The 26,806-nt window shown below is 43.6% G+C and overlaps 1 protein-coding gene across 2 annotated transcripts; it reads left to right on the top strand.

Moving 5' to 3' along the window:
* The first annotated feature begins 924 nt into the window (after positions 1–924).
* On the top strand, positions 925–26,806 carry LOC137009478 (E3 ubiquitin-protein ligase TRIM39-like). Of its 2 annotated transcripts, none has more exons than XM_067371736.1 (6): positions 925–1,479; positions 8,770–8,865; positions 9,239–9,472; positions 11,192–11,330; positions 26,129–26,155; positions 26,274–26,806. In XM_067371736.1, the coding sequence occupies exons 1-6, from the start codon at positions 925–927 to the stop codon at positions 26,804–26,806; spliced, it is 1,584 nt and encodes a 527-aa protein (XP_067227837.1). The 2 variants fall into 2 exon arrangements, with proteins under 2 accessions (XP_067227837.1, XP_067227836.1); XM_067371735.1 differs by having other exon boundaries at positions 26,120–26,155.

Raw genomic sequence — 26,806 nt, 5'->3', positions numbered from 1 at the left:
CGGCAGCAACGCACAACGCTGAGAAAGAGAGATATTAAAAGTAACTTAAGTAAAGAAAAATAATCAACGAAACATCTGAATGTACATCACAGAGGGGTTTTGGATTACAATCATACAAATATATCATGTGAATTCAGCTGTTACATGAAACATGGCCTTAATTGAATCACCGCAAAAACTTTGTGCGACCTACCGCTGTGATGTCTCATGCAGACTGGGAAGCAGCAAAGTGCGTCAACACCCCAAGTCAGCATGGCGGCAGGAAACCCCAAATATGGTCATGGCAAGTGGAATCACAAAATAATTGTCTAAATACATAACTGCTACATTCGCACATACATAAGTTCTTGCATAATTCTTTTCGTTAATTCTTAGTTTTTGCCTTGATAATAGAAAATATGAGCTAGGCATCATGTATGAAAAAATGAGATATGAGCTACAAAATGACCAGATCCTGCCATTAGCTATATAGAAGACATATCTTGTATGTATAGGGCATATATATGGATATGAAGAAGCAATACAGGAGACCTATATTTCCTGTATATGCACATATATGCACCTCAATTTTGCCTATATGTGGCATATATACACATATATGCAGTATATATACGCATATATGCAGCATATATATAGCATATATGCAGTATATATGCGCATATATGCAGCATATATATAGCATATATGCAGTATATATGCGCATATATGCAGTATATATGCGCATATATGCAGCATATATATTATCATATATGTGCATATATGCAGCATATATGTACATATACACTGCATATAGGTTTCATATATGCGCATATATCCACATATAGGTTCTTTCCATGTGGGCCATCAGTGGAGAAATATTTCAAATCTTTGAGTATTAGTATTATCAAAATTTTTCTCTTGCTTCTCTTCATTGTTTTATCAGGCATGGCATCCTCCAGTGGTTCAGCACTAAATCAGGAGCTCCAGTGCTCCATCTGTCTGGAAGTGTTCACTGATCCAGTCACCACTCCATGTGGACACAACTTCTGCAGAACATGCCTGAGCAAGTGCTGGACGAACACACAGACCTGCTTCTGTCCGCTCTGTAAAGAAACATTTAGCAGAAGACCTGATCTGAAGATTAATACAACACTCAGAGAGGTTGTGCAACACTTTAAGGAGAAGCTCGATCTAGGAGAATCGGAGGTGTTCTGTGACATCTGTGATGAAAGAAAGCAGAAAGCTGTGAAGACCTGCCTGACGTGTCAAAGCTCTTACTGTGACTCTCATCTGGAGCCTCATCTCAGAGTCCCACGTCTAAAGAAACACAAACTCATCAACGCTGTGGAAAATCTGGAGGATTATATATGCCAGAAACACAAGCAACCTCTGGAGATGTTCTGCAGAGATGATCAGACGTGTGTTTGTCTGTTCTGCACTGAAGGAGAACACAGGACTCACAACACTGTTCCTATAGAGGAGGAGAGTCGAAAGATGAAGGTAAAGAGTTACAGACAAAACACTTTAAACACATTGTGAAATGCAGTTCCCTTTCATGGGAACTGTCGACGCTATGTCATATGACGTCATATGACATTATGGAAACCCTCTGCATGATTGTGTCGTGAGTCAGTCTTGTATCTAACCAATAATGTGACGAGACGTCAGAGGTGGGTGACATCACGGACCAGGAAACTATAAAGCATACCCAGAACAATGAACGCTAGCTTCTGTTGTCTTCAGCAAGCCCTCTGTGTTATCGTGTGTCTTATTTGGTGTTGTTTGTCTTATTACATAAACAAGTCACAATCTCTTCGTCTGAGGACAAGAGTATCCCACACCAATCCATATATTTACATATAAAAAAGACACGTATTATGGTGAGCAGCAGTTGAATAGGAGTTGAGCATGCCCAGGCAGCTCTCTAAAAAACTCACTTTCAGGACACTGTGTTCCAGTGTTCCCCGTGGATCGGGTCCCGCTTCTGCTGAGGCAGAGCGGCGGTTCCATTCGTGGGGTTCACAAATGGATCTGACAGAGGGGTTAGAGATGGGCGCCGCCCTTTCTCTGCCCTTACCTGCCAGGTTCAGTGCCGTCTCCCAGGTGGAAGCACGCTCTGCGGTTTCTTCCCCCGGGTTGAGGCACCGGTACTCACATGTCCAGCTCTGAGGAGGTGGATATTGTGATATCGATCTGAGGTCTCGCCACCTCACAGTCACACACATATCGTGTTTCAAAATCACACGTTTATAACAAATCAATAGTGAACAGCAGTATGAATCGCGTTTCCCCCTGTGCTACACTACAAAGTGAGTGGGGATACACACGATTTATGTGTTGTTTGCTGGGAGTGGAGCATTCACATCAGCTCACAACTGACGGTGACAGTGTTCATTCATAAAAATGTCCCGAAGAAAAGTATGCACTAGCGGGAGTTTTGTAGCTCCACTCCTGTTGGCTTTATTCTTGAGGGAATAAAAATCTAACGCAAGGCTCGGATCTCGCGTTGCCGAGGCAGCGCGTAGATTAAGTCTGCAAGAATGAATATACGGCTCAGGTCTCGCATTTGCTGAGGCTGCGCATAGATCTCGTGTCTGTAATTATATATATATATATATATATATATATATATATATATATGTATTTATATATTGAGGGATCTGAGTAGACGGGAGTTTCCCTTTCTCTCTTTCCCTAAAATACCTTGCGAATTACTACGAGCTATAATTATTTTTTGTATTCTAAATATATTCAGCCTGTTGTAACATAAAGGGAGTCCACTGGAGGCGAGCGTAGTGTAGAACCCATGTGCAGTTTATTTAACGTGAATAATCCATAACCAAAACATAACATGAACAAAAACAAAGACATGACATGACTTGACTTTAACCACTAACACACACCAAACAGCGGGTTACATAAAACAAAGCTAGACAAGATAACAATGGAACATGAGGGCAATTTATACAAGAACTGAATGAACACATGACTAGGACAACCAATGGGGAAGTGACACAAGGAACAAGAGAACCAATGAAAGAACAGGACTGAAAACCACATGACCATAAACACCCAATCGGAACATGACACATGGACTAAGGGAGAACATGAGGAGCAAGGGAAGCAAGACACAAACAAGCAACATGAAACAAACTACAAAATAAAAGACATGAAATCATAAACGTGAACAAAACCAAAACACCCGTGACAGATCCCCCCCTCTAAGGGCGGCTCCCGACGCCCAACATGAAACAAAACCAAAACACTATAGTCCAGGTGGGTGGTCTTGGGGGAGGGATGGTGGGCCAGGCCCGTGCAGGGGAATCGAGGGACCTGGGCATAGCAAAGGTGGGCCTGGACCGTGGAGCATTGGAGGACCTGGGCCTTGGAGTGTGGGAGGACCTGGGCCATGGAGTGTGGGAGGACCTGGGCCATGGAGCATGGGAGGATCTGGGCCGTGGAGCGTGGGATGACCTGGGCCATGGAGTGTGGGAGAACCTGAGCCATGGAGCATGGGAGGATCTGGGCCTTGAAGCGCGGGAGGACCTGGACCATGGAGCGTGGTTTAGAGGTGTACCAAGCTCCACAGCCGCAGGAGCTTGGTACCTATAACCCCCCCCCCCCCTCCAAAAAAAAATACTTGGGGAAGACTGAGGCACGTTTTATGAGAGGGGGCTCTGGTGTGGCAGGTGTGGCAGCCATGGCGTGGCAAGGCTCTGTCATGGGATGGCGAGGCTCTAGCGTGGCAGCCGTGGCATGACGAGACTCTGGCGTGGCAACCGTGGCATGACGAGGCTCAGGCATGGCGGCCGTAGCATGGCGAGGCTCAGGCGTGGCAGCCGTGGCATGGCGAGGCTCAGGTGTGGCAGCCGTGGCATGGCGAGGCTCAGGCGTGGTGGCCTTGAGAGCGAAATGGCCGGCAGGCTCGTGAGCGAAGCGGCCGGCGGGCTCGAGTACGAAGCGGCCGGCTCGAGACGAGACACTGGCCTGGCAGGCATGGCAGACATGGTGGGAGCAGGTACTGGCGTGGCATAAACAATCCCAGACATGAACGTGGGGGCATGGAGACAGTCAGGTGTGGTGGGTAATGTGGGAGTGTGGGGCTCCTCATCCACAAATCCCACAGTAAATGAGGATCCACTTAAAAGCAGGGCGTGGTCTATGTACTGGGCCAGGGAAAAGTGAATTTCCCCCCAGGCATTTGTGAACGCAGGGGTTCATTGAGTCCATACTGAAAAATGTCTTTCAGAGCAATGTCATTGAAGTCCACACGATGGCACACATTACAAAAATCCTGGACATAGTCTTCAATGGAAAAATTACCTTGACATAAGTTCAGGAGGTAAACTGCTGGGTCGATAGTTGCGGTCTAGCATTCTGTAACATAAAGGGAGTCCACTGGAGGCGAGCGTAGTGTAGAACCCATGTGCAGTTTATTTAACGTGAATAATCCATAACCAAAACATAACATGAACAAAAACAAAGATGTGACTTGACTTGACTTGACTTGACTTGACTTTAACCACTAACGCACACCAAACAGCGGGTTACATAAAACAAAGCTAGACAAGATAACAATGGAACATGAGGGCTATTTATACAAGAACTGAATGAACACATGACTAGGACAACCAATGGGGAAGTGACACAAGGAACAAGAGAACCAATGAAAGAACAGGACTGAAAACCACATGACCATAAACACCCAATCGGAACATGAGACATGGACTAAGGGAGAACATGAGGAGCAAGGGAAGCAAGACACAAACAAGCAACATGAAACAAACTACAAAATAAAAGACATGAAATCATAAACGTGAACAAAACCAAAACACCCGTGACACCTGTTCAAAAAAAAAAAAAAAAAAAAAAAAAAAAAAATTATATATATATATATATATATATATATAAGAACTGGCTGCATTTAATTTGAGGATTAAATTAAATATTGAATACATTAAATTCTGAGGAATTTAAAAGAAAATAAAGGAGACCGTTCTGCCAACCCTGCCACCTCGTGTGCTTCAGGGCGCAGTGGTTTCTAGTGTTCCTCCAAGAAAAAGGAGGATTGTAAAGAGGTCAGTTCAGATGTTCCCTGCTGGTTCGCCATTTCAGGGCACTGGTCTGACCGCTCAAAGACCCAAAGATAGTGTCGCCACCCATGCTCCCCTGCAGAAAGCTTGGGGACAGGGACAGGCGGGACTGTAATTAGGGACTGTAATTATCACCAAGAAGGCTTCGAAGAGGTCCTGATGCCAGTGGCGCGGGACATTGGAGGGCAGCCCCTCCAGAGAGAGTTGGGTATTAAAATACTTGGTACCCATCCCTCTTTGGCACCCTCAGGGGGCTGTTCTGCTAACCCTGCCACCCAGTGTGCTTCAGGGCGCAGCAGTCTCCACCGACTCTCCGAGGAGGGCCGGTCATTACTTGATTCGGCTGTTCCTTGCCGGTTCGCCGCTTCAAGTCAAGTGCTCAAAAAACACCAGAGGCCAGTCTCGAGAGACTGGTTCCCTTAGTATATTTTCTTGCAGAATGGAAACTTCTCCCAAATATTTCAAAATGGGTGCTGCTCACAATAGAAAAGGGTTACAAATTCAGTTCTCGCCCGCCACAGTTTAATGGGGTCCTTCCCACAGTGGTGGCCCCCGAGCAGTCTCTGGTAATGGAACAGGAGGTTATGACGCTCTTGCAAAAAGGAGCTATAGAAGGGGTTCTCCTCCCAGCAAGCTGTCAGGGTTTTACAACCAATGCTTCATGGTTCCAAAGAAGGAAGGGTTATCCCATAGATCAGGTCCGAGGACTGGTTTGTTGTGATAGACCTAGGGCTGGGCGATATATCGCATGCGATTGTCACGCGCATTTCGTCAGTAAAGCCGGTTCCCTGATTACCGCTAAATCGCCATCACCTGCTTTCAAATGCAGCGGCATTTAATAGACAGAACCGTAGATCACTGAAAAGCCACGCAATATCGCGTTCATTATCGAAGGCGATTCATCTGCGATAATGAACGCGATATTGCGTGGCTTTTCAGTGATCTACGGCTCTGTCTATTAAATGCCGCTGCATTTGAAAGCAGGTGATGGCGATTTAGCGGTAATCAGGGAACCGGCTTTACTGACGAAATGCGCGTGACAATCGCATGCGATATATCGCCCAGCCCTAGATAGACCTGAAAGATGCTTACTTTCATGTATCCATCCATCCTCAACACAGGAAGTTCCTCAGGTTTGCTTTCGGGGGCAAAGCTTACCTGTACAGGGTTCTTCCCTTCAGCCTTATCACCCCGCACATTTACGAAGTGCGTGGATGCAGCTCTGGCTCCACTGAGACTCCAGGGCATCCGCGTACTGAACTATATCGACGACTGGTTGATTATAGCTCAAACAGAACATTTGGCAGTTCAACATCGAGATGTTGTTCTGTCACACATGAAGAGGCTTGTGCTGAGGCTCAATGCCAAGAAAAGTGTGCTGGTTCCGGCTCAAATTACCAACTACTTAGGGGTATTTTGGGACTCCACCACAATGCAGGCACATCTGTCTGTGTGAGTTCCATTCTCAATGCCGTGAATGGGGTGAAACTAGGCCAGTCACTCACTGTCAAACATTTTCAAAGACTGTTGGGTCTCATGGCAGCTGCATCCAATGTGATAACCTTTGGCCTTCTGCACATGAGACCCTTACAGTGGTGGCTCAGGACCAAGGGGTTTTCTCCAAGGGGAAATCCTTTTTGCATGATCAAAGTCATGCGGCGATGCCTTCGTGCTCTGGTCATGTGGAAAAAGCCTTGGTTCCTCTCCCAGTACCCGTGTTGGGGTCGCGTAATGCTTACGACGGATGCTTCCCTCACGGGCTGGGGGGGCGATCATGAGTGGTCGCTCAGCTCAGGGTCTCTGGGAGGACCATCAGAGTTCCTGGCAAATAAATCGTCTGGAAATGATGGCGGTATTTCTTGCAGTAAAATACTTCCTCCCAGACCTGAGGGCATCAAAATGTGGGAGCAGACGCCCTGTCAGGGCAGGGGCTGAGGCCCGGGGAATGGAGAGGTTGTGGAGACCCAACAGTCTTTGGAAAACTGGTCGAGCTGAAATCGACCTATTTGCTTCAGGGGAATCAACCCAGTGTCCACTGTGGTTCTCCCTATCTCATCCAGCACCATTGGGTCTGGATGCCATGGTACAGACGTGGCCGAGGCTGCGTCTGTATGCATTTCTCCATTCGCTCTGCTCCCGGGAGTTCTGGAGAAAGTACGCCAGGAAGGGGTCAGTCTAATATTGATAGCCCTGTACTGGCCAACCAAAATATGGTTCTCAGACCTAGTGTCACTTCTAGATGGCTCCCTGATGGAGCTTCCTCTCAGGCAGAAGCTCCTGTCTCAAGCGGGCGGCATGATAATTCATCCACGCCCAGAACTATGGAGACCGTGGGCCTGGCCTCTGAGGGGGCCAGGCTCATAGATGCTGGTTTCCCAACTGAGATTGTGGAGACCATACTCCACTCCAGAGCTCCCTCCACGAGGAAGTTGTATACGGCCATTTCGGCCATGCTCCTCTGGGGGATTCCTCGGTGTGTCGTGATACTCTGAGACTGAGGACTTCAGTACGTACAAGGACTCCGGCCTGGGACTTGGCCGTGGTATTAGAAGGGTTAGCTGAGGCTCCCTTTGAACCACTAGAGGAAGTGTCAGAGAAATTCCTCACCCTTAAAGACCATATTTCTACTGGCTATTTCATCTCTTAAAAGAATAGGAGATCTTCAAGCACTTTCAGTTGCTTCTTTGTGTTTGGAATTCGCACCTGGAATGGTCAAAGCGTTCCTGCACACTAGACCAGGCTATATGCCTAAGGTCCCCACCAAAGTCCCAGGTCCCATCGTACTTCAGGCCTTCTGTCTTCCTCCATTTACAACTTTGGATCAGGAGAAACTCAATCTGCTCTGCCCAGTGAGGGCTTTAGATGCATATGTCCATAGAGCTGCCCTGTGGGGCAAAACAGATCAATTGTTTGTGTGTTTGTGTGTCTTAATGTCAGGAGTATCCATTAATGACATATGTGGTTCAGCTGGATGGTCATCCCAGCACACATTTATTAGGTTTTACAACCTGGACGTAGGCTCCACTCCGGGGTCCTCAGTTCTGTCTACAAGATAACAGACAGGTACTTGGTTCTACGGCATAGCTGGGACAGCGTTCCCATAACGTCATATGATGTAGCGTAGACAGTTCCCATGAAAGGGAACGTCTCGGGTTACTTGTGTAACCCTGGTTCCCTGAATAAGGGAACGAGACTCTACGTCACGTTGCCGTACCCCAGCATACCTGTGAGCGTCTTGCTTCAGCCATAATCCAGAAGCTAGCATTCTTTGTTCTGGCTATGCTTTATAGTTTCCTGGTCTGTGACGTCACCCACCTCTGACGTCTTGTCACATTATTGGTAAGATACAAGAGTGCTTCACGACGCAATCACGCAGAGGGTTCCCATAACGTCATATGACGTCATATGACGTAGCGTCTCGTTCCCTTATTCAGGGAACCATCGTTACACAAGTAACCTGAGACGTTTTATTTCCTATGTCTTGGCATGTTGAAGAACCTGACCCAAATCCAATGGTCTTTCATTACTTCTGATAAAAGCTTTTTGTTACTCGCAAATCTGTAAGGATTAAAAGATTCAAAACTATAATTTTGAATTAGCATGATCTTTAAATGGTTTAAAATAAATAAATAAATAAATAAGACTGTCAGAAGATGGAAACATAAATTCAGTGATAAATGTTTTTCTCTGTATGTAGGATCAGCTGGTTCAGAGACAGACAGATGAGCAGCAGATGATCCAGAAGAGAATGAAGAAGATTAAAGAAATCAAACATTCAGTAGATCTGAGAAAGGTTTTCCTGACTCATGGTCCTTTTCAATCCCCCGTTCCCATTTCACTTTCTGTTTAACTATCCTACCAAAAAATATATCTCAAAAAATGTTATGCATCATATTTCAACCTAATTAATAAATACATTGAATTAAATTGAGAGTTCTGCCATCATCTAGTAACCCTCATGTTGCTCTGAAAACATTATTTTTTCCCATAGTTCACAAATCTTGGTGTATTGCACATGAGTATCTTTTGTATTCCACTGAAAATTACGCATTTTAAGTGACATGCGGTTAATTGATGATGAGAGAATTTTCATTTTGGGTTGAACATATAATATGTAATATGTAATATATTAACAAATAGAACTTTTAACTGTTTTCATTCATCAGAGAAACACAGAGAAAGAGAAATCCTCCAGTGTTGAGATCTTCACTGATCTGATCCTCTCCATTGAGAGATGTCAGTCTGAGCTGCTGAAAATGATGGAGGAACAGCAGAAAGCAGCAGAGAAACAGGCTGAAGATCTCATTAAAGAGCTGCAGCAGGAAATCACTGAGCTGAAGAAGAGAAACACTGAGCTGGAGCAGATCTCACACACCGATAATCATCTCCACCTCATACAGGTCTGTGAACATCTGTCTCATCAGTCATCATGTACAATATTACAGTACAAACACTCTGTTCTGTAAGATTCACACAACTGGCCCAACGACGGTGTCCAGTGATGTGGCTGAAGGTTTCCTGCATGTTCTGTCTTTTTGGTGTGCCAAGTAATTTAATTTCAATTAAACTTTTATCTGACTCCATTTTATAATGACCTCAAATTTGGAATATCAGGATTAGGGAACACCTTTATGGAAAATAAATCACAGTGCTCACACTCTGTGCCCTCGAGGGCAAGAACAGAGTGATCTTCCCTCAGACATCCAATACAGAAACCATGTGGGTCATCCACAGTGATGATGAGCCGTGAACACAGCGGCATGCATCTCTTGATGGAATCTCTTGACTTGATGATTTTTTACTTTTATTTTTTTTAGGTTTTAACTCTCCAATTCACCTAATTTGCATGTCTGGTGAAAATCCTTTTTTTCTGGCTGTTGTCAGTATTTTCCGATTTATAAAGTGATAAAAGGAGAAATTAAAAAATTCCCTCAGTAATGTCATATGTCAACAAAATCAAACAAGAATTTTGAACCTGGCTTTATGCAGTGTTTAGATTTATGTTCTTGGTATTTACTCAAATCAGTGTATAATTAATGAGACAATGCCTCATTTATTTAGTACAAGTTTTAATACAGAAAATATTAGCAATTCTTAAAGTAATCAATCAACTGGGGGTGGTACGGTATTATCCATACTTTGGATATTTTACACTATTCATCTGGGGTGTCTTGCGTCAATTGTGTTAGAAAGATCCTGCGTAAAAAAATATTGAATTAAAGGGGTGGTTCAATGCAATTTCACTTTTTTAACTTTAGTTAGTGTGTAATGTTGCTGCTTGAGCATAAACGGTATCTGCAAAGTTACAGCGCTGAAAGTTCAATGCAAACGGAGTTACTGTCTTTTAAAGTTATGGCAGTTTAATGCCTACAAAAACGACCAGTTTGGTCTGATTCGGGCTCAATTTGATACAGCAATATAGACACCATTATTTACATTTCCACTGAAGCAACGAATGGTAAGGGGCGTGGCATTTCCGGCTGCTTCAGCGAATCATGATACACTGGGCCAGCTACCAACCTGCTAACCAATCTGAGCACATTGCGTATTTCGGAGGGAGTGGCTTCATAGAGGCAGGAAGTAAAATGAGCCGTTCATATGACAGTGGAAACAGAGGTGTAGAATAAAGGTAAAATATATGAAAAATACAGTGTTTTCAAAAAAAAACTAAGCATTAAGACATGTTAAACTGTGCCCCAAAAACACAATCAAGCCTAGAAAAAAACACTGAACCACCCCTTTAACGTCTTTAAAAATATAATAATAACACATTTAACAGTCCTCTTGTCATGCTACTTAAAGTCCGAAGATGAAGATGAGTTAAGGGATTCCTAAAACAAAAGGATTTAATAAGAAAACAAACTCAGATAGTCAAAGTTCACGAGACAGTGTGTCTAAGCACAAGCGTTACACAAACAATAATTGACAGTGAAATGAAACTCACAGGAACTTAAATCTACACAGATAATGAACAGAATACAAGGTGTGATCAAATTAATCAGTAACCATAGTAACAAACAAAGGAAACAGGAAACAATGTTGAGCAAACTAAAAGTTCATGAAAATGAAATTAAGATAAGATAACTGAATAAGTGTGACATCTCTCTCTCCTGTTGTAGATGTGCTCATCCCTGTCCAGTCGTCCACACACCAAGAACTGGACTGAGATCCGGATTGACTCTGATGTGAATGTGAACTCTCTGAAAAGAGCTCTGACTCAACTGAGGAAAACACTACATGAAAAACTCAGTCAAACTGGTATGTGAATGTCAAATACAGTATAGATATTAAAAAAATCTAAAAAAATACATTTTCAAGGACTATATGGGATAAAAGGGTAACACTTTATTTTATAGTATCATTGTTACATATAGTTAGTATAGTAATGACTATAAATTATGCATAATTACATGCTGCAACTAATCCTAACCAAACCCTAATCCTAACCCTACAGTAAGTACGTGTAGTTACTTAATATTAATTATTAATTAATATTAGTTTCTTAATATTACTCAGCACTTAAATGTTTAATGACAGTGTAACAAAGACACTTTAAAAATATAGCTGCAAGCAGCAATTACGGGGCCAAGCACAAAAACAGCACAAGAAGCCAGCCAACACGGCTGGGAGCATCAGACCAACAGCAGCAGTGAGCAATTAAAGACCTATTAAGACCATTTTAGGCAAAAGAGCTGAAAAATGATCAAAAATGAGGATTTACTGGTTCATCACTTTCGACCAATAGGTGGCGCTGTGACCAAATTAATGTGGTATGGTCAGAGTGAGTTGACAATGACACTTGCAAAGTTTGGTGTCAATATGTCAAAGCATTGTAGAGATACAGCTTCAAGAGTGGGTTTTGCATCATGCCTCAAATTCGTTGCTCCGGTATACGAAAATGGTTTGGTGTATCGACTTGAAATCCATAACTTTGCGTCGGCATGGTCTGAAGATGATATGGTTCGATTTTGGTCAAAATTGGAGCAACGGTCTAGGAGGAGTTAGAAAAAGTAGGTTTTTAAAGAAAAACAATATGGCGGACAGGAAGTTCAGCTGACTATGGCAAATTTGATATCTGTGTTCTCGGCATGGCCCAAGGAATCAACTGAGACCAGTTTCATTACAATCAGTTAAAATAGTCAAAAGTTATTAGCATTTTTGCAAATTTTGTTATAACTTTTGGCCACAAGGTGGCGCTGGTCCGAATCTTCTCAGGCTCCTTCAGGGCATTGTGCTGATGACACATACCGAGTTTTGTAAAGATACGCTAATGCGTTCGTAAAATACAGCATTTTAGCACAAAATTCAAAATGTCCGACGGCCAAAATTGCTGATATGGTAATAATGGTTATCATTCGACTCGGCATGATGCCCCGAATCCAACGAGACCAAATTTATGATTTTTGGACAAACCCATCAGAATTTATAAGCAAAAATAGCCATTTTTCATATTTCCGCACCAGTAGGTGGCGCTGCGCCGAAACACTGCATGATGCCTCAGGTCATACTTGTGATGACAGGTACCAAGTTTGGTCTGAATACGATAAAGCCTTGCGGAGATACAGCCTTATGTCTATTTTCGCAAGCACTACGTACAATTCATTCGCAAGTTTTTCAAAAACTGTTTGAGGAATCAACTTGAATTCCATAACTTTTTGTCGGCATGGTCTGAAGATGATCTGGTTCAATTTTCGTGAAAATCGGAGTAAAGGCCTAGGAGGAGTTCGAAAAAGTATGTTTTTCAGAAAATTCAAAATGTCCGACGGCCAAAATTGCTGATATGGTAATAATGGTTATCATTCGACTCGGCATGATGCCCCGAATCCAACGAGACCAAATTTATGATTTTTCAATGACGTCATAGGGTGCAATCGATTCGTCTTGACCCAAGGAATCAGGGGAAAAAAGAATTTTGTTTCTAACCCTTACGGTTCAAAAGTTATTAGCATAAACATAAGTGCAAATTTGGACAGCTGGTGGCGCTAGAGGGATTGAGTTATAGACTCCAAATTTGCTATGGACAAAGGTCAGACTGTCCTCTAACTGTGTGCCAAATTTCACAACTTTCCCGCAAGCGGTTCTATGGGCTGCCATAGACTTCAAGAGCGGAAGAAGAAGAATAATAATAAATATAGCTGCAAGCAGCAATTACGGGGCCAAGCACAAAAACGGCACAAGAAGCAAGCCAACACGACTGGGAGCATCAGGCTAACTGCAGCAGTGAGCAATTAAAGACCTATTAAGATCATTTTAGCTAAAAGAGCTGAAAAATTATCAAAAATGAGGATTTACTGGCTCATCACTTTCGACCAATAGGTGGCGCTGTGTCCAAATTGCTGTGGTATGGTCAGAGTGAGGTGACAATGAAACTTGCAAAGTTTGGTGTCAATATGTCAAAGCACTGAAGAGATACAGCTTCAAGAGTCGTTTTTGCATCATGCCTCAAATTCGATGCTCTGGTATACGAAAACGTTTTGACTTATCGACTTGAAATCCATAACATTTTGTCGCCATGGTCTGAAGATGATACGGTTCGATTTTGGTGAAAATCGGAGCAACGGTCTAGGAGGAGTTCGAAAAAGTAGGTTTTTAAAGAAAAACAATACAGCGGACAGGAAGTTCAGCTAACTATGGCAAATTTAATATCTATGTTCTTAGCATGACCCACGGAATCTACTGAGACCAGTTTCATTACAATTGGTTAATATAGAGAAAAGTTATTAGCATTTTTGTAATTTTTGTTATAACTTTTGACCACAAGGTGGCGCAGTGCCGAAACTTCTCAGGCTCCTTCAGGGCATTGTCCTGATGACCCATACCAAGTTTCGTAACAATACGCTAATGCGTTCGTAAAATACAGCATTTTAGCACAAAATTCAAAATGGCCGACAGCTAAAATGGCCAATATGGAAAAATTGGATATCATTCGACTCGGCATGATTCCCCAAATCCAACGAGACCAAATTTATGATTTTTGGCCAAACCCATCAGAAGTTATAAGCAAAAATATCAATTTTTCATATCTCCGCACCACTAGGTGGCACTGCGCCGAAACACTGCATGTTGCCTCAGGTCATGCTTGTGATGACATGTACCAAGTTTGGTCTGAATACGATAAAGCCTTGCGGAGATACAGCCTTATGTCTATTTTCGCAAGCACTACGTACAATTCATTCGCAAGTTTTTCAAAAACTGTTTGAGGAATCAACTTGAATTCCATAACTTTTTGTCGGCATGGTCTGAAGATGATCTGGTTCAATTTTCGTGAAAATCGGAGTAAAGGCCTAGGAGGAGTTCGAAAAAGTATGTTTTTCAGAAAATTCAATATGGTGGAAAAATTTTCATGACGGAAAATGACATCATAGGGTGCGATCGATTCGACTTGACCCAAGGAATCAGAGGAAAAAAGAATTTTGTTTCTAGCCCTTACGGTTCAAAAGTTATTAACATAAACATAAGTGCAACTTTGGACAGCTGGTGGCGCTAGAGGGATTGAGTTAGAGACTCCAAATTTGCTATGGACATAGCTCAGACTGTCCTCTAACTGTGTGCCAAATTTCATAACTTTCCCGCAAGCGGTTCTATGGGCTGCCATAGACTTCAAGAGCGGAAGAAGAAGAAGAAGAAATATAGCTGCAAGCAGCAATTATGGGGCCAAGCACAAAAACGGCACAAGAAACCAGCCAACACGGCTGGGAGCATCAGACCAACTGCAACAGTGAACAATTAAAGACGTATTAAGATCATTTTAGGCATAAGAGCTGAAAAATTATCAAAAATGAGGATTTACTGGTTCATAACTTTCGACCAATAGGTGGCGCTGTGTCCAAATTGTTGTGGTATGGTCAGAGTGAGGTGACAATGACACTTCCAAAGTTTGGTGTCAATATGTCAAAGCACTGAAGAGATACAGCTTCAAGAGTCATTTTTGAATCATGCCTCAAATTCTTTGCTCTGGTATACAAAAACGGTTTGACATATGGACTTGAAATCCATAACTTTTTGTCGGCATGGTCTGAAGATGACACGGTTCAATTTTGGTGAAAATCGGAGCAACGGTCTAGGAGGAGTTCGAAAAAGTAGGTTTTTAAAGAAAAACAATATGGCGGACAGGACGTTTAGCTGACTATGGCAAATTTGATATCTATGTTCTCAGCATAACCCAAGGAATCTACTGAGACCAGTTTCATTCCAATCGGTTAACATAGTCAGTTTCATTACAATTGGTTAATATAGACAAAAGTTATTAGCATTTTTGTAAATTTTGTTATAACTTTTGACCACGAGGTGGCGCTGGTCCGAAACTTCTCAGGCTCCTTCAGGGCATTGTCCTGATGACCCATACCAAATTTATGAATTTTGGTCAAACTCATCAGAAGTTATGAGCAAAATAACAATTTTTCATATCTCCACTCCAGTAGGTGGCGCTGCACCGAAACACTGTATAATGCCTCAGGTCATGCTTGTGATGACATGTACCAAGTTTGGTCTAAATATGTCAAAGCATTGTAGAGATACAGCTTCAAGGGTAATTTTTGCATCACATCTCAAATTCTTTGCTCCGGTATACGAAAACGGTTTGACTTATCGACTTGAAATCCATAACTTTTTGTCGGCATGGTCTGAAGATGACACGGTTCAATTTTGGTGAAAATTGGAGCAACGGTCTAGGAGGAGTTCGAAAAAGTAGGTTTTTGAAGAAAAACAATATGGCGGACAGGAAGTTTAGCTGACTATAGCAAATGTGATATCTATGTTCTCAGCATGACCCAAGGAATCTACTGAGACCAGTTTCATTACAATTGGTGAATACAGTCAAAAGTTATTAGCATTTTTGTAAATTTTGTTATAACTTTTGACCACAAGGTGGCGCTGTGCCGAAACTTCTCAGGCTCCTTCAGGGCATTGTGCTGATGACCCATACCAAGTTTTGTAAAGATACGTTAATGCGTTCGTAAAATACAGCATTTTAGCACAAAATTCAAAATGGCCGACGGCCAAAATGGCCGATATGGGAAAATTGGATATCATTCGACTCGGCATGATTCCCCGAATCCAACGAGACCAAATTTATGATTTTTGGACAAACCCATCAGAAGTTATAAGCAAAAATACCCATTTTTCATATCTCCGCACCAGTAGGTGGCGCTGCGCCGAAACACTGCATGGTACCTCAGGTCATGCTTGTGATGACATGTACCAAGTTTGGTCTGAATACGATAAAGCGTTGCGGAGATACAGCCTTACTTCTGTTTTCGCAAGCACTACGTACAATTCGTTCGTGAGTTTTTCGAAAACGGTTTGAGGAATCAACTTGAATTCCATAACTTTTTGTCAGCATGGTCTGAAGATGATCTGATTCAATTTTCATGAAAATCGGAGTAACGGCCTAGGAGGAGTTCGAAAAAGTAAGTTTTTCAGAAAATTCAAAATGGTGGAAAAATTTTCATGACGGAAAATGACGTCATAGGGTGCGATCGATTCGTCTTGACCCAAGGAATCAGAGGAAAAAAGAATTTTGTTTCTAGCCCTTATGGTTCAAAAGTTATTAACATAAACATAAGTGCAACTTTGGACAGCTGGTGGCGCTAGAGGGATTGAGATAGAGACTCCAAATTTGCTGTGGACAAAGGTCAGACTGTCCTCTAACTGTGTGCCAAATTTCACAACTTTCCCGCAAGCGGTTCTATGGGTTGCCATAGACTTCAAGAGCGGAAGAAGAAGAAGAAGAAGAATAATAATAAAAAAAAAAAAAAGAACGCCAACAATAACAATAGGTGCCTCCGCACCTTCGGTGCTTGGCCCCTAAATATAGCTGCAAGCAGCAATTACGGGGCCAAGCACAAAAACGGCACAAGAAGCCAGCCAACACAGCTGGGAGCATCAGACTAACTCCAACAGTGAGCAATTAAATACCTTTTGAGAACATTTTAGGCAAAAGAGCTGAAAAATGAGCAAAAATGGGGATTTACTGGTTCATCACTTTCGACCAATAGGTGGTGCTGTGTCCAAATTGTTGTGGTATGTTTAGAGTGAGGTGACAATGACACTTGCAAAGTTTGGTGTCAATATGTCAAAGCATTGCAGAGATACAGCTTCAAGAGTCATTTTTGCATCATGCCTCAAATTCTTTGCTCCGTTATACGAAAACGGTTTGACTTATCGACTTGAAATCCATAACATTTTGTCGGCATGGTCTGAAGATGATACGGTTCATTTTTGGTGAAAATCAGAGCAACGGTCTAGGAGGAGTTTGAAAAAGTAGGTTTTAAAAGAAAAACAATATGGCGGACAGGAAGTTCAGCTGACTATGGCAAATTTGATATCTGTGTTCTCGGCATGGCCCAAGAAATCAACTGAGACCAGTTTCATTACAATCAGTTAAAATAGTCAAAAGTTATTAGCATTTTTGTAAATTTTGTTATAACTTTTGGCCACAAGGTGGCGCTGGTCCGAATCTTCTCAGGCTCCTTCAGGGCATGTGCTGATGACCCATAACGAGTTTTGTAAAGATACGCTAATGCGTTCGTAAAATACAGCATTTTAGCACAAAATTCAAAATGTACGACGGCCAAAATTGCTGATATGGTAATAATGGTTATCATTCGACTCAGCATGATGCCCCGAATCCAACAAGACCAAATTTATGATTTTTGGACAAACCCATCAGAATTTATAAGCAAAAATAACCATTTTTCATATTTCCACACCAGTAGGTGGCGCTGCGCCGAAACACTGCATGATGCCTCAGGTCATACTTGTGATGACAGGTACCAAGTTTGGTCTGAATACGATAAAGCAGTGCAGAGATACAGCTTCAAGAGTGTGTTTTACAACATGCCTCAAATTCATTGCTCCGGTATACGAAAACAGTTTTATGTATCGACTTGAAATCCATAACTTTTTGTCGGCATGGTCTGAAGATGATACATTTCAATTTTGGTGAAAATCGGAGCAACGGTCTAGGAGGAGTTCGAAAAAGTAGGTTTTTAAGGAAAAACAATATGGCGGACAGGAAGTTCAGCTGACTATGGCTAATTTAATATCTATGTTCTCAGCATGACCCAAGGAATCTACTGAGACCAGTTTCATTACAATCGTTTAATATAGTCAAAAGTTATTAGCATTTTTGTAAATTTTGTTATAACTTTTGACCACAAGGTGGCGCTGTGCCGAAACTTCTCAGGCTACTTCAGGGCATTGTCCTGATGACCCATACCAAGTTTCATAACGATACGCTAATGCGTTCGTAAAATACAGCATTTTAGCACAAAATTCAAAATGGCCGACGGCCTAAATGGCCGATATGGGAAAATTGGATAACAATCGACTCGACATGATGCCCTGAATCTAACGAGACCAAATATATGATTTTTGGACAAACCCATCAAAAGTTATAAGCAAAAATGTCCATTTTTCATATCTCCACACCAGTAGGTGGCGCTGCTCCGAAACACTGCATGGTACCTCAGGTCATGCTTGTGATGCCATGTACCAAGTTTGGTCGGAATACGATAAAGCATTGCGGAAATACAGCCTTACTTCTGTTTTCGCAAGCACTACGTACAATTCGTTTGCGAGTTTTTCGAAAACGGCTTGAGGAATCGACTTGAATTCCATAACTTTTTGTCAGCATGGTCTGAAGATGATCTGATTCAATTTTCATGAAAATCGGAGTAACGGCCTAGGAGGAGTTCGAAAAAGTAGGTTTTTCAGAAAATTCAAAATGGCGGAAAAATTTTCATGACGGAAAATGACGTGGGTGCGATCGATTCGTCTTGACCCAAGGAATCAGAGGAAAAAAGAATTTTGTTTCTAGCCCTTACGGTTCAAAAGTTATTAACATAAACATAAGTGCAACTTTGGACAGCTGGTGGCGCTAGAGGGATTGAGTTAGAGACTCCAAATTTGCTGTGGACAAAGGTCAGACTGTCCTCTAACTGTGTGCCAAATTTCACAACTTTCCCGCAAGCGGTTCTATGGGTTACCATAGACTTCAAGAGCGGAAGAAGAAGAAGAAGAAGAAGAAGAAGAAGAAGAATAAAAAAAAAAAAAAAAAAAAAGAACGCCAACAATAACAATAGGTGCCTCCGCACCTTCGGTGCTTGGCCCCTAAAAAGAACGCCAACAATAACAATAGGTGCCTCCGCACCTTCGGTGCTTGGCCCCTAATTAAAGCTGCAAGCAGCATTTACCGGGGTTCAAGCATTTAAGACCTTTAAGCACATACAAAGGTATTATATTTTATTTAACAAGCATGTAAACATTTAGATCATAAACAGAAAAGACAATTTACAGTGAATTCAGGCAATTTAGCAAGGAAAAACATGGTTTATAAAGGTTTTTTGACAGTTACAGCGCCATCTATTGCCCGATTCCCACCATTTTTGTGGGGTGTCCTCAGAATCTGTCCATACATATGTGTGCCAAATTTGGTGAAAATATCTCATTTCGTTTTGAAGTTATAGACACTTATATATAAGAGAGCATAAAAAATGACCCATGAAAGACTTTGATTGGATTTTTTTGCCACTTCCTATCAAAATTTTGACATTTGGGCTTTTAAATATAGTAAACCAACTTAGGTTCCGTGTTTCCTACGCTGGTTTCGTTTCGATCGGACTAACGGTTTCGAAGATATTCGCAAAAGTTTTTTAAGCGCTAAATCACAACGTGGCACAAACCATAAGGCGAAACCTAACATGTTCAGTATCATTGGACTCGGCAAGGATTCAGGAGTCTAAAGACATGACTCCCGTGAAAATATGTCAAACACATCCAAAGTTATATATATTTACATCTAAAACCATTAAAAACGTATGTTTTTTAAAAGTTTTTTCACAATTATAGTGCCACCTATTGTCCGATTTACAAAAAAATTGGCATGCTTCATTAGAGTCATATGCTGCATGTGCTCACCTATTTTGGTGAAGTTCTGAGTTTTTGTTTAGGTTTTATAGGCTTTTGGGTATATATAGCCACGCCCATTTTCTAAATGACCCAGTTATAGCAACCCAAAGGGCAAATTTCAACTTTTTTTTGATAATTATTGATCTAGAGAGTCCATAGAATTGTTCTACACTAGTTTCGTTCCGATCGGGCAAAAAACCTAGGACTAGTTCGCAAAAGTAGGTTTTTAACATAATTACAAATATTTAATGAACGATTTGATTGACAGCAATGGTTCTTGAGGCAAAGTTGTTCAGCATGAGCAGATCTATCAAATGATATGGATATTTTGTGGTTTTATGAAACACCACATGATTGCTGAGGCATAAAACTCGTTAGCGCCAACTTGTGGCCGATTTCTTTCAAAATTCTTACAGACCTCTAGGGCCATGAGTCGAACATGCCCATCGAGTTTCGTTCCGATCGACGTCCGTTAACCTTGTCTAATAGGTGCTCAAACTTCATTGGCCGATGGCGGCCATGTTTTTTGAGATACACCAATGTCCTCATAGACATACATGGCACCTTGGACCAAGACACTGCATGCCAAATTTCAAGTCAATTGGACTAACGGTTGCATAGTTACAGCTGTTTTTATGTTTTTTTCAAGTTATAGCGCCACCTAGTGTCCAATCGACGCAGTTTTTTTATCGTGACCAAAGATTAAGCCCCTAAACATGTGTACCAAGTTTGGTGCAAATATCTCATTTCGTTCTTGAGTTATAGCCATTTTAGTAAAAGTGGCTCCGCCCTTAGCATACGTTTTGGCGCCCCTTAGCGACCGTTAATCAAAATTTCAACTTTTGATATTCAGAGTCCAGATAACATTTCTGCACTGGTTTGGTTCCAATCGGGCGAAAAACCTAGGACTAGTTCGCAAAAGTAGGTTTTGGACAAAATTCAAAATGGCGGGAAAACGGGACCTCGCAGCGCGAATCTGATCTTCTACGCTTTTAACCGCCTTGACCCAAGGATTCCAAATATGTAATTTTTTTAATCTGCGACAAACGGTTTAGGAGTTATGAGCCATTTTGCGCATTTGATCGCTGTAGCGCCACCTATTGGCCGATTTGGGTCATACTTTGTCAACCTCTCCTCGATTTTTGTACTACCATCTGGCAAAGTTTCAAGGTTCTAGCTCTTACGGTTTGGGCTGCACGATGCGTTTTACGGCGGAAGAATAATAATAATAATAATAAAAATCAGTACAATTACAATAGGGTTTCAGCACTTCGTGCTTGAACCCCTAATTAAAGCTGCAAGCGGCATTTACGGGGCCAAGCACAAAAGCAGCACAACAAGCCTGCCAACACAGCCTTGTGCATCAGACATGAGCATCAGACTCAGAATTTATAACCATATTTTTAAAAAAAAATTCTCCACTAGGTGGCGCTGGTCCAAAACTTCTCAGGCTCCTTCAGGTCATTGTGCTGATGACCCATACCAAGTTTCATAACGATACGCAAATGTGTTCATAAAATACAGCATTTTACCACAAAATTCAAAATGGCCGATGGCCAAAATGAACGATATTGTAAAATTAGATATCATTTGACTCGGCATAATGCCCCGAATCCTAGGAGACCAAAGTTATGATTTTTGGACAAACCCATCAGAAGTTATAAGCATAATTAGCCATTTTTCATATCTCCAGACCAGTAGGTGGCACTGCACCGAAACTCTGCATGATGCCTCAGGTCATGCTTGTGATGACATGTACCAAGTTTGGTAAGAATACAATAAAGCATTGTGGAGATATAACCTCAAGTCTGATTTCAAGCTTTTAATAACATTTTGCAAGCATGGTCTGAGGATGATCTGTATCAATTTTCGTGAAAATCGGAGTAACGCCCTAGGAGGAGTTCGAAAAAGCAGGTTTTTCGCAAAATTCAACATGGCGGACACACCATAAGTCGAAACCTAGCATGTTTGGTATCGTTGGACTCAGTGGGGATTCAGGAGTCTAAGAACATGACTCTTTTGAAAATAAGTTGACCAAAACCATAGTGATAAGTATTTGAATAATTGATTTTACCACTAGGTGGCGCTGGTCCGAAACTTCTCAGGCTCCTTTGGGGCATTGTGCTGATGAGCCATACCGAGTTTTGTGATGATGTGCTAAAGCGTTCATAAAATACAGCATTTTAGCCCAAAATTCAAAATGGCCGACGGCCAAAATGTCCGACCTGTGAATATCGGATATTATTCGACTCGGCATTATGCCCTGAATCTAACAAGACCATATTTATGATTCATGGACAAAAGCATCAGAAGTTATAATCAAAAATTATAATATGATATGGTAATATTGGTTATCAATCGACTCGGCATGATTCCCCGAATCTGACGTGACCACATTTATGTTTTTTGGACAAACCATTCAGAAGATATTAGCCAAAATAGCCATTTTTCGTATCTCCAGACCAGTAGGTGGCACTGCGCCAAAACACTGCGCCAAAACACTGCATGTTGCCTCAAGTCATGCTTGTGATGACATGTTCGAAGTTTGGTCAGAATACGATAAATCGTTTTGGAGATATAGCCTCAAGTGTGATTTTGCGAGCTTTTGGTTGAATTCATTTGTGCCCTATTCGAGAACGGATCGATCTATCAAAAAGATTTTGAGAAGTTTTTGCAGTCATGGTCTGAAGATGATCTGGTTCAATTTTCATGATAATCAGATCAACGGCCTAGGAGGAGTTCGAAAAGTCATAGGGTGCATTCGAATCGTCTTGAGCCAAGGAATCAGAGGACAAAATAATTTTGTTTCTAGCCCTTACGGTTCAAAAGTTATTAGCATAAACAGAAGTGCAATTTTGGACAGCTGGTGGCGCTAGAGGGATTGAGTTAGAGACAACAAATTTGCTACAGACACAGATCAGACTGTCCTCTAACTGTGTGCCAAATTTCACAACTTTTTACCATACGGTTCTATAGGCTGCCATAGACTCAAGAGCGGAAGAAGAAGAAGAAGAATCAAAAATAAAAATAAAAAAAAGAACGCCAACAGAAACAATAGGTGCCTCCGCACCTTCGGTGCTTGGCCCCTAATAATAATAATAAAAAAAAAGAACGCCAACGGATACAATAGGGGCCTACGCACCTTCGGTGCTTGGCCCCTAATAAAGTGTAACCAATAGAAACATTGGTGACCTGCTGCTGGTCATCACAATTATTTTATCTCTGTCTGTAAACATTCACAATGTTTCAAAAACATAACCACAATATAACTTAAACTTGCACTGTTAGCATTAAACTGGTATGATAAAATCACTTACTAAACCTAGTGTCACAGTTCCCTCGTCTCCAGAACTCCATTTCCCATGATCCTCTTGTCTCCTCACCTGCACTCACTTCCCTCGTCAGCTCCTCAGCTTCACGGATCACCTGCACCTGTTCCTGATCGTCATCACTCCCTATATAATGGACTCACTCCCTTCACTCCTGGTCTGTCCTAAATGTTATCTTAAATGTTATATACCAGTGTTTGGATGTTGTCTCTTCGTTGTGTTAATAAACCCATTTGATTGTGGATATCTGTATCAGCCTCCTTTCTACAACAGCAAACCGTAACAGAAGGACAGACCTATACCGCTGGACCTCCACAATTTTAAGATGGGTATCTTCCTGGTCCCTGTACCCACAACGGCTCATCATATCGGGGCTCCCACTCCTTCACCACCTCTCTCTGCGGCGGAACGGCTTATAGGACTCTTCCAGATGGGACGTTCACTGGAGAGGTATGTGGAGGAGTTTGTAGAGCTCGCTTTTTTGACAGACTGGTCGGATGCTCATTTGATCGCCCTGTTTTTGGATGGACTGGACGAGGACACAATCCGCTTTTATGAACCTGACGATTATGTTTCCTTAACTGATGCTATAAATTTAGTTTTGGATTTAAATTGCTCCAAATTCTTTGTCCAAGAGGTTCAGGATGTTGAGTGTTCCTCTCGTCCAGTCCTTCCAAAAACACGGGCAGCCTGGCCAGTCTGCCAAGCTCCGTTTTCCTCCTCATACCCCTCCAGTGAACTTCCTTCCTGTGTCACACTGGACCCACACTCCTCCGCTGGGTCCAGAAAGCGGAGGAGGAGGAAGAAAGCAGCTCCAGCCGCCGCCGCCGAGCCCTCTGCTCCAGCTGCCGCCGCCGCGCCCTCTGCTCCAGCCGCCGCCGAGCCCTCTGCTCCAGCCGCCGCCGCCGCCGAGCCCTCAGCTCCAGCCGCCGCCGCCGAGCCCTCTGCTCCAGCCGCCGCCGCCGAGCCCTCTGCTCCAGCCGCCGCCGCCAAGCCCTCTGCTCCAGCCGCCGCCGCCGAGCCCTCTGCTCCAGCCGCCGCCGCCGAGCCCTCAGCTCCAGCCGCCGCCGCCGAGCAACCTTCTCCAAGCTCCACTGAGCCCTCTCCAGTACCAGTGGGGATTTTAATCGTGTTTGAGGGAATGTATTGGACCCCTTTTCCAGCCCTCTCATCTCCAGTCTCAGCCGCCGAGCCAGCCGCTTCAGTCTCAGCCACCGAGCCAGCCGCTTCAGTCTCAGCCGCCGGGCCAGCCGCTTCAGTCTCAGCCGCCGGGCCAGCCGCTTCAGTCTCAGCCGCCGGGCCAGCCGCTTCAGTCTCAGCCGCCGGGCCAGCCGCTTCAGTCTCAGCCGCCGGGCCAGCCGCTCCAGTCTCAGCCGCCGGGCCAGCCGCTCCAGTCTCAGCCGCCGGGCCAGCCGCTCCAGTCTCAGCCGCCGGGCCAGCCGCTCCAGTCTCAGCCGCCGAGCCCTCCGCTCCAGTCTCAGCCGCCGAGCCCTCCGCTCCAGTCTCAGCCGCCGGGCCAGCCGCTCCAGTCTCAGCCGCCGGGCCAGCCGCTCCAGTCTCAGCCGCCGGGCCAGCCGCGCCAGTCTCAGCCGCCGGGCCCTCCGCACCAGTCTCAGCCGCCGAGCCCTCCGCTCCAGTCTCAGCCGCCGAGCCCTCCGCTCCGCGCTCCTGCACCGAGCCAGCCGTTCCACGCGCTGCAGCCGAATCAACTGCTCCATGCGCCGCCAAACCAGCTTCATGCTCCTCCACCCACATGTTTACCATATTCCTTGGACTCCTTTTAATGATCCATAACCTCTCCAAGTATTTTTTTGGGGGGGGCCAAGTACCCGTGGGTGGGGGACATGTGGGGGACACACAGGTGGGTGGGGCTTTGCCATGGCTGCCCAAGGCTCCTGACCCGCCATGGCTGCCCACTGCACCTGACCCGCCATGGCTGCCCGCTGCGCCTGACCCGCCATGGCTGCCCGCTGCGCCTGACCCGCCATGGCTGCCCGCTGCGCCTGACCCGCCATGGCTGCCCGCTGCGCCTGACCCGCCATGGCTGCCCGCTGCGCCTGACCCGCCATGGCTGCCCGCTGCGCCTGACCCGCCATGGCTGCCCGCTGCGCCTGACCCGCCATGGCTGCCCACTGCGCCTGACCCGCCATGGCTCATGGACCCGCCCTGGAGACCTCCACTCCTACCCATGCCTCTCCCTGCACCGGCATGAGGTCTCCAGGGCGCCCACCCCCCCTCCCCGGTGTTACATCTACGGCGCGAGGTCGCGCCTACCGGGAGAGGGCGGTACTGTCACAGTTCCCTCGTCTCCAGAACTCCATTTCCCATGATCCTCTTGTCTCCTCACCTGCACTCACTTCCCTCGTCAGCTCCTCAGCTTCACGGATCACCTGCACCTGTTCCTGATCGTCATCACTCCCTATATAATGGACTCACTCCCTTCACTCCTGGTCTGTCCTAAATGTTATCTTAAATGTTATATACCAGTGTTTGGATGTTGTCTCTTCGTTGTGTTAATAAACCCATTTGATTGTGGATATCCGTATCAGCCTCCTTTCTACAACAGCAAACCGTAACACCTAGTCTATGTGAAGTTAAATCCAAACTTTAACTTATGCCATAACCAGTTACTGCAGTATTACTTTAACTTACTTTAGAGACATATAAGCAACATGACATAACTATCCATGTACAAACAATAATACATAACCAGAAATCACTACATTCCCATGATGCTGTTAATAGAGATAAACTCACTGTAAACCTGAAATTATTCCTATAAATAATCCATTATTATATTGTCATCAGTGTCTACAGGTTTGAAGTCTGTGCAGAAGTATGCAGGTACAGTGACTGACACCATTTTCTTCAATACACTGACAATACGTTGTTAATCTGTATTATTTAGTGTATATAAAAGTGTTTAATCTGAAGTTGATTGATAATGTCTGATCTCTCTCAGTGGATGTGACTCTGGATCCTGATACAGCGAATCCATATCTCATCCTGTCTGATGTTGGAAAACAAGTCCGTCATGGAGACATTAAGCAGAATGTCCCAAAAAACCCAAAGAGATTAGAGGACAGATCTGTTCTGGCAAAGCAGGGATTCAGTTCAGGGAGATTTTACTATGAGGTGCAGGTGAAGGGAAAGACTTGGTGGGCTTTAGGAGTGGCCAGAGAATCCATCAACAGGAAGGGGGAGATTGCAGCGAGTCCTAAGAATGGAGTCTGGGTTCTGATGCTGAATGAGAATCAATATAAAGCTTATGATGATCCACCAGTCTCTTTATCTCAGAGAGTGAAACCTGAGAAGGTGGGAGTGTTTGTGGATTATGAGGAGGGTCTGGTCTCTTTTTATGACGTGGACTCCAGATCTCATATCTACACTTTCACTGGTCAGACTTTCACAGACAAACTCTATCCATTGTTTGACCCAGGCCTTAATGATGAAGGTAAAAACTCAAAGCCACTGATCATCACACCTGTCAGTTAA

This window comes from Chanodichthys erythropterus, chromosome 20, assembly GCF_024489055.1.
Source record: "Chanodichthys erythropterus isolate Z2021 chromosome 20, ASM2448905v1, whole genome shotgun sequence".
Lineage (NCBI taxonomy): Eukaryota > Metazoa > Chordata > Actinopteri > Cypriniformes > Xenocyprididae > Chanodichthys > Chanodichthys erythropterus.
This window is presented reverse-complemented; position numbering and strand designations above follow the sequence as displayed.

Bases quoted from the DNA above. Each gene is read 5' to 3' on its own strand.
- LOC137009478 (XM_067371735.1), top strand. From the start codon at position 925: ATGGCATCCTCCAGTGGTTCAGCACTAAATCAGGAGCTCCAGTGCTCC. The intron at 11,331-26,119 runs GTATGTGAATGT...TATTGTCATCAG, and splicing joins TGAAAAACTCAGTCAAACTG to TGTCTACAGGTTTGAAGTCT. The intron at 26,156-26,273 runs GTACAGTGACTG...GATCTCTCTCAG, and splicing joins GTCTGTGCAGAAGTATGCAG to TGGATGTGACTCTGGATCCT.